The sequence below is a fragment of the Durio zibethinus genome, chromosome 19 (assembly GCF_047325235.1).
Source record: "Durio zibethinus cultivar Kanyao isolate XHJ-2024 chromosome 19, ASM4732523v1, whole genome shotgun sequence".
Classification (NCBI taxonomy): Eukaryota; Viridiplantae; Streptophyta; class Magnoliopsida; order Malvales; family Malvaceae; genus Durio; species Durio zibethinus.
Genome location: NC_143180.1, coordinates 8,084,523 through 8,093,412, shown reverse-complemented (window position 1 = coordinate 8,093,412; position 8,890 = coordinate 8,084,523). Strand labels below are relative to the sequence as shown.

Here is an 8,890-nt window from a genome sequence, read left to right as displayed (position 1 = left end):
TCCATTAAATTTGGATAGAAAAACAAGACATTAATAAGCTTTAGATTTGCTTGATCCAACTTGAGCTGAGTTTGTTTTCTAAACAGTCTTTAACGTTTTAGGCGAGTAGAGCCCGATCTTTGAATAAAGATGTTTTTTTAAATGCACAAAGTGTCATGTCTGATCTAGACGAAAAAACGTATGATTGGGCTCAAAGATAGTGTGAAGCCCATATCACAAGACTTCTTTGGATTGAAATTTTGGGTGTAATCCGATTCCTAAAGCCTAGTAATTTGATTTCTATTTCCAACCCAATAGGATTCTCTTCTAAAGGGTTCCCTCATTCGTCTTTACCCTCTTGGCCTCCGCCACCGGCGAGAAGAAGCAAAACCCAAAAGGGATGTTAAGTTCTTCCATCCGCACATTGCGGAGGTTAAAGTGTTATTGTAATAAGTCGTCGTCTTTGCTGTTGTCGTTGACAAAAGATTCTTGTGTCAGTAATCCCAAAGCCCCTCCTTGCAACACTGAAAGCAGCAGTTTTAGCAAATTTTGTGTTGGTGAGAGACGACAGAGCAGCCTTCACCGGTGGCATGTGGCTAATAGCAGACGCTCTCTTCATACAGAAACCAATGCATATTTGGCAACAGAGCTGGCATTGGACTCTGTGGTCAAGATCTTCACGGTTAGCAGCAGCCCCAACTATTTCCTCCCATGGCAGAATAAGTCACAACGCGAAACCATGGGCTCAGGTCATTTTTCTATTCTGTGCACTCAATTCTCCATTTAGTTTTGTTTTTCTTACCAGAATTGTTTCATAACTGTAGGATTTGTTATTCCGGGAAAAATGATTCTCACAAATGCTCATGTGGTGGCTGATCATACATTTGTTCTTGTTAGAAAACATGGCTCCCCCACTAAATATAGAGCGGAGGTTCAAGCTGTGGGTCATGAATGTGACTTAGCCATTCTTGTTGTTGAAAGCCAAGAGTTCTGGGAGGGTATGAATTTCTTGGAGTTTGGAGATATTCCATTTCTGCAAGAAGCTGTTTCTGTTGTTGGATATCCTCAAGGTGAGCATACAAAAATCACATCCACCCTTTTTGATTTCCTAATATAATACCACTAGTTTTCTCATTCTTTGCTTGTTTGAGTTACGTGAAGCTACGATGGCTCTTTTCATTTGTCAGAGAGGACCATCTAATTGATAGTTGGATGCTATCTAAATGTGTTCCATGTGAACTAGGTGATTAACACTATATTTCGCAAAGTAAAACATCCAGGCAACTACCAAAGAAACTTCAGTATCTATATTGATCACAAATCACTTTTGATTGCTCACTAATTGTTAGCATAATATCCTATCTTGCCTTTTTTTAATTGTTTTCATTTTGTTAGACTTTATCGGAAGTCTTGACGTTACCATGCTCTAATTTGAAGAATCACTCAATTAAGTCCCTTTTGTGCTAATGTCATGGCCTCAAGGATTATGATTATTGTTATTAAATTTGAGTGTAAGGTATTAGGCTTTGAAGCGTTTCTTGTGGACAAATAATGGGATGTTGAAATTTCATTTAGGAATTAATTAATGTTTTAGTTTTATATGTCATTCTCCCCTTGCCTTGATGCAGGAGGGGACAACATTTCTGTTACTAAAGGGGTTGTTTCTAGAGTTGAGCCTACACAGTATGTACATGGTGCTACCCAGCTGATGGCGATACAGATAGATGCAGCTATAAACCCAGGGAATAGTGGAGGCCCAGCAATTATGGGAAATAAAGTCGCTGGTGTAGCTTTCCAAAACCTTTCAGGTGCTGAGAATATTGGGTGAGTTGTGTGTTTCCTTTCTTTGTAAGTATCATCTTGGTTATGCACTATCTAACGTCAATCGTTTAATTCTTATTGGTGATAGAACTTTTCTTTAGTTAGGGTTTCTGCAAATTTTCACTATATATGGTGGGGTTACCGGTACTTGCATTCCTCATTGTTGTTGTTCTGATTTCCACTCAAATAGAATAATAGCACATCATGAATAATCCAACTATTAATCCTCATGTGATGCTAAGAATGTTTTAAACATTTAGTTTGTAATTTAAATTGTTGCCTGCATGTTTGTTTTCTCCTTTTCTACGTGAGTCTACTCAATTAAGAAATCACTGCCCCGGCCATGCACCATGCATGTTGAGATCTTCTTAACTGTAGATGAATGTAACCTCTACCAACAAAAAATAAACAAAAGAATGGTAGAAGAAGAACACGTCTTTCTTTATTTTATTTTATTTTATTTTTTTAAAAGAAAATCCATTTAAGATTTACTAAATGCTAGACATTTTGGCAATAATTATGATAAGGAAGCTTTTAAAAGATATTATATTCAAAAGAGTGCTTTGAGAATTCAAAGACTATGTTATGATGTTTCAATAATGAAATATGATTTATTGTAGAATTGTGCTATTTAAAGTTAATAAACAAGGGTGTTATTTAGCATATATTATCTGAAATGGGAACAACTTGCATAAACATAAGTTCAAAGCTAAGCCACACATGTCTGGACTAAACATAATTGAAACTTAAATTAACTTTTTTTCAATTGAAAAGCATTTAATGGACTATTCTGTCTAAGTATTTGCTTTAATTGTTTCTTTTTTTGTCATGATATGCAGCTATATAATTCCTGTTCCTGTAATAAAGCATTTTATAGCTGGTATAGAGGAAAGAGGAAAATATATGGGATTCTGCTCTATGGGTCTCTCATGCCAGCCTACAGAAAATGTCCAACTTCGTAACTACTTAAAAATGCAACATCAGATGACTGGTGTTCTTGTGAGCAAAATTAATCCTTTGTCTGATGCGCACAGAGTCCTAAAAAAGGATGATATCCTCCTTGAATTTGATGGTGTGCCAATAGCAAATGATGGAACTAGTACTTGCTTTATACTCTTTACTCTTTCTTTTTTTCTTTCCTTAACTTCAAATGAGATTCATAATAAAATAATCATATGCATTTTCCTAATAAAATAATTTGACACCCATGTATAGATAGTGTTTAGACCTTTTTCTTAATGATGCTTATTTTCCTTCCATACCACATGACTGCATTTATCCTCAATTTCTTTAAATAAGGCACCAACCCTTGTGACTATAAGGAGAAAAATTGTTTAGTTTCATGAAAATGAGATGCTCAAGGATAGAAATTCCCTTTGCTTTTTGTTTTGGATGCTATATTGGTATATTGGTAATCGTGTTGGTTTTCATAATTATCCTCTATATCTGTAATTTACATGCATTGCAGTTCCTTTCCGAAACAGGGAGCGGATAACATTTGATCATTTGGTGTCTATGAAGAAACCCAATGAAGTTGCTCTGGTTAAAGTCTTGAGAAATGGAGAAGAGCATGCATTCACCATCACCGTTCAACCTGTGAGTAATCGTTCTAAACATTTATTAAATTCAATAATATCTGATCTATGCTAAAACCTAGTGAAACTGGATTGGGAATCGTGAAGAGCATGAGAGTTCATCGATTTTGCCACCTGTAATGATCAACATGTGACAATTTTTTTCTCCTTATTTTGTTAGAAAAACAATAACAGTAGTTTGAAATTTTGGATTTATTCTATGTTGGTTCATTACAAGAATAATGCTGATAAATAGTAGTCTAGATTATTAAATTAGAACTCTAAGCTAAACTGATCATTGGCTTAACGAAGTTACATGCATAATTTATATGTATATATATATATATATATATATATATATATATATATATAAGTCTACAACGGTTTTAAATTTCTGTATGTGTCTGGTGGTTTAATCCATATCTGAAATTGGGCTCCAAAATTTATGTGATTTGGATCCTTCATTAATTTGTTAGAGTACTCATATTAATATAAAGAACATGACAAATGCTGTTGAAATATTATCTGGTGCAGATGTGGTGCACATATGTCTGATATGTGTCATAAAATAATTGGATCTTAACTTTAGGGTCATGCTTATTGGTCAAGAAAAAATATTATTAGAGAAAAGGACCCCAAGAGAGAACTGTACCAAGGGAAAATTGTTTTCTTTATTTGTCATCAACCAAAAACACATTAAAAAAACTCAAGCTCAAGGCTTTTTCTTTATGTTCTATTCAGTTTTCATCATTAATGTCAACCATTCACAAACGCGAGTTTTGTTCCTCAAGCAAAAGACAAAACCAAACCAAGCTTCAACAAACATTACCCTTATTCAACAAAATTTGATTACAAATTCTGGAAAAAAAAAAAAAAAAACCCATGGTTATGACTAAAAGCATCATGTTTGAGTCCAAGCTCATCACTATCATCATCAAATACCCAAGCACAAAACACCATAATAGTTGGGGAATGAAATCCACCAAAAAACCATCACTTTGCTGCTGATTTAAGCTTGAAAATACAGAATACTCCCTATGTTTTCATTGACTAGCTTGCAAAAAATGTAGAAGATGCTACAAATGTAGACAAATTAAGAAAATTCAAAGCGATAAGCAATGAATGTATTAGAGGTTTTGCTGGATTCTTCAAACTTTAGCTTGATAGTTTGACATTATATTTGATACCTGAGGAATTAGAAATAATTCAGGCTGAGAGCTAGATGTCGGTTATGGAAATGAGGCTTTTTTTTTTTTATAAGAAGGTACAGTAAAGAATAATAGATACAGATGTGGAATAGAATAGAAGAAACTATTGATGAATAAAAATCATGTTGAAATTTGTTTTTCAGAAGATTTTACTTTTCAAACTCTCAATAATTTGCAATCTGCATCGAAGTTATAGGCTCATTATTTGCCCAGAAAACATATATTATTTTAATTGAGCCTTAGTTAGAACATAACTGAAGGTGAAACACTCTAATCAATGTTTTGGTAGAAACTGGCTGGAGTCCCTAGACATTTGTAAGATTATGATAAATTCCATGGTAGAAGACTGTGGATAGTATGGCCAAATATAGCTTTTACAACCAAGGAAATTGGAGAGCCATCATGTTCCTCCACATGACATTGTCGTGTTGTTGCATGCTGATACCTGTAACACCTCCCTGCAAAACCCCAGATCAAAAGGAACAGAAAAAGGCATAAAATTGTGTGCTGCAATTTGTTTTCTCCTGTTGTACACCTAAAACTGAAACCATAAATACCTGTCCTAATGAACAAATGATCTAATGTCTACTCACGAACCATGTCTACAAAGCAAGGGAATCTGTATTCATTGCCTGAGGTGAACGCTTAAATGGATTCTGATTCTTGTGCCAAAAAAGGTTTCTTGTCAGAACAGGCTTTTCTATTTACTCAAGCTAATATGATGCTTGTAGATACTTGCTGCCTTTTGATGATTTTTTGTTTATTTTTCCCCAGCGCCCTGACATCTTTGAAGTAACTTTAATGTTTCAATTCGTTACTGATGCTTCTTGACTTCTATAATAATAATAATAATAATAACTTTTATTTTTTAATTATTGATTTGTTAGTTTTGGTTGATCTTACAGTTGCAGCCGCTGGTTCCAGTTCATCAGTTTGATAAACTTCCTAGTTATTACATTTTTGCTGGTCTGGTCTTTGTTCCACTAACCCAGCCATACCTACATGAGTATGGGGAAGACTGGTATAATACTTCACCCCGTCGACTCTGTGAACGTGCTCTAAGGGAGCTGCCTAAAAAAGCCGGGGAGCAACTTGTAATCTTGTCTCAGGTTTGAACTATAGACGTCTTTGACATCATTAGTGCATGATAGTTTTTTTAAGAAGAAAACTTCGTAGTTTGTTAATGTCAGTTCCAAGGACAAGCGAAATGTGTCCCAGATGAATTGATATAGAAAGAAGCTTCCTTGGTTTTGGCCAATGTTTTTAACTATGAAATCTTCGATGTTACTGTTCTTTTCTCGTTATCCTAGGGAATATAATTTGTTTTCTATAGACAGCCAGTTGTTAAACTCCACAAGCTTTGTTAAAAAACTAACATATGTACTTTCTTTTGGCCAATACGTGTGTACCTTTTTTAGTATAATATTTTTTAATTTGTTTAATCTACCCTATAGGGGTATGTTACAACCCTCTATCCTCTTTGATGGAGTCTAAAAACTCAAACGGCAATGTAAGAGATAAGTTTTTTTTTTCAACAAACATTAGCTGAATTTTGAAATTTTGGAATACTTCTTTCTTGAATATTTCCATATGCACTTTCGTTTATCATATTAATTGATAAATTTTAAAAATATAACCTAACGGGTATGTGGTAACCCTTTAACCACTCATATGGCATAATAATCCAGGGTTTAAATACAAAACTGAAGGATTTTCTATGTACTTTCACATTCATGACAAGAAGTTATCTGGTTCAGGTTTTGATGGATGATGTCAATGCAGGCTATGAGCGTCTTGCAGAATTACAGGTGCTTTCTTATTTTCCTTTGGTCGGATCATCTTTGTTTCATATCACTGTTTTCTGCTTCCAACAAACCAAATAATTAGCTTGCCACTGTGTGTGCTTGTGATTTTTTGGGGGGAGGAGGGGTGGGGATGGTTGGGACCAGGTGGCTAACAAAGCATTATTGGAGGGCTATCCAGCCTGTAGCAACCCTCATTTCTTGCAGTTAAAGGAGCCAGCTATCTTATCAGAAGCATTTTAGCAACTAGGCTATTAATGTTCATTCACGAAATGTTGCTATGCATCATATGAATCGGAAAATCACAAGGCAAAATGCTGTTGCTCCTATAAATTTCATGTCAGGTCAGACAGTTATAATTAAAAATTGTATAACTGTTTGCATTCAGAGCAAAATATTTGACTAAATCAAGCCCAACTCATGTATAAAACAGCTAGGAGATTAGAGTTATAGCAATGTTCAAATTTCAATTTTTGAGGAAGGAAAAAAATTGAACAAAGAGAAAAGATCCTTACGCTTCACTTCTAGTGCTCCTTGATTGCATAAAAAAGCCCTTGAATCAGTTCATTTGCATTCTGCATCAATTCTGATGCTGGGCAGATGCTGGGCAAATACTGGTTGGAAATTCAGGATCAGATGTCTGTTTGCATAGCAATTTGTTAGTTACGGATGATAAATGCAATCATGGTTGTTTGTTCATCCTCTTAACTTAATGGTTGCACTAATGCCATTATGATTTTGCTCTCTAAAACTGGAGTATGTAATTATGTATTCATTCTTATAGTAAATATTCATGGTTAATTGTCTTCTAAGCAAAAAATTAAACTACGTGGCGGACAGGTCAAGAAAGTCAATGGAATTGAAATTGAAAATTTAAAGCACTTGTGCAAGCTTGTGGAAAACTGTAGCAGAGAGAGCTTGAGGATTGATTTGGATGATGACAGGGTAGTAGCATTAAACTATGAATTGGCCAGCATTGCTACTTCCAGAATTCTAGAACGCCATAGAATACCATCTCGAATGTCCATCGACCTTGTAAGTGAACAGAACAACTCGGAAATTGATTCTGCCTGCTCGATTGGATCTTTAGTCTGACTTGGTGATTGGACGACATTAAATTGAGTTGCTTCAAAAATTTTGGTTTTGTAATTCATTTGTTGCTAATTTTGTTGCAAAAACAGTGTAGGTATTCTATTTCAACATTTATGGACTATAGTTGGGTTTCAGTTATAGCTTAAAACAGCTACTAGGATTGCAACTATCTCCCGGAAGAAATGCAGGAATTCAGACTGAAAATTTTCTGGGTTATTATTCCTTCTTAAGCAAATGAAGCCTCTGGTTTTAATTAGGCACGTTTGGAATTTTTATCTATTTTATGCTTTTGTTGGTTGATGCAGTCAAGCTTAGCTTGGAGTTTGATAAATATGGCCTCTTTGCTAGCGGTGATAGCAGTTGGGATCAGATTGGGTTTGATTTTTCAAATTATGCATAAAATTATGAATTTTTAAATTTTGCTTTGAATTCAAACCAATTTTTATACATCCAATTTGATTTGAATTTTATTAGTTTGATTCAGTTTATTAGTTTTTTAAATTAAATTTTTTAATTTTAATATATTATTTTAATATAATTTTTAATATATTTAAATAAATTTAGATATAAAATAATTATTTTTATTTTATAAAAATTTAAAATATTTTTAAAAATTAATAAAATTATGTAATTCAATTCAATTTTTTTAAATTTTTTATTTTTTAATCTAAAATTTATTCGAATTTAATATATATTTAATATTTAAATTTAATTCTGAACATTAAGATTCTTAATCGATTTTCAATTTTTTTTATCATCCTTATTTTTTACTAATTTTATTTGGTAATTTTAGTGTCTTAATTAAGAGTCAAAATTCTGCATTAATTTTGGTCAATATGCTTTTTTTTCCTTGATGTTGTGGGCACCCTAGCTTCAACCTTTTTTTGATCAAATTCGAATGAAATCTGATCGAATCCCAAATACGGCTGAGTTTACGATTGATGGTTCCTGCTCTTTCTCCTATTTGGAGAGACAAATGCAACTGTTAAACAATATTATTTAAGTTGATTTACGTTGTGAATGCATATGGCCTACGTTACCAGATGGGTTATAGATGATGTTTTTCCTGAGATGACGATGATGATGATGATTTTAATTATTATTATTATTATGAGCCTTTAGATTTGGGAGTCACTAGCATAATCAAGATGGAGGTAGATATAATAAATGTTAAATACATCTTTAGCTTTTAAATTTTAAAATTTGTCATATTAGTAGTTAAAACTTTTTTTATCACATTAATATTTAAAATTTCAAATATGTTATCACATTATACATCATACTAATATCGTTATTTTGTTGATGTATTATCAATATCTAATAAGATATTGATACATAAAAAAAAATTTAATCAGCATCACATCATCATTATTATGTTAACATAAAAAAGAAAAACTTTTAAAACATTCTAAAA

The 8,890-nt window shown here is 33.2% G+C and overlaps 1 protein-coding gene across 3 annotated transcripts; it reads left to right on the top strand.

The window, feature by feature from the left end:
• The first annotated feature begins 266 nt into the window (after positions 1–266).
• LOC111310378 (protease Do-like 10, mitochondrial) lies at positions 267–7,749 on the top strand. Of its 3 annotated transcripts, XR_016330374.1 has the most exons (9): positions 267–728; positions 804–1,049; positions 1,608–1,803; positions 2,640–2,899; positions 3,269–3,396; positions 5,488–5,691; positions 6,340–6,390; positions 6,510–6,728; positions 7,225–7,749. XR_016330374.1 is itself a non-coding variant. In XM_089748536.1 (8 exons), exons 1-8 carry the CDS (start codon positions 380–382, stop codon positions 7,477–7,479), a joined length of 1,689 nt encoding a protein of 562 aa, XP_089604662.1. In that variant the 5' UTR covers positions 267–379; the 3' UTR covers positions 7,480–7,749. The 3 variants fall into 3 exon arrangements, 2 of the variants coding, with proteins under 2 accessions (XP_089604662.1, XP_089604663.1); XM_089748536.1 differs by lacking the exon at positions 6,510–6,728; XM_089748537.1 differs by lacking the exon at positions 6,510–6,728 and having other exon boundaries at positions 287–728; positions 2,640–2,872.
• The last annotated feature ends 1,141 nt before the right edge of the window (positions 7,750–8,890 follow it).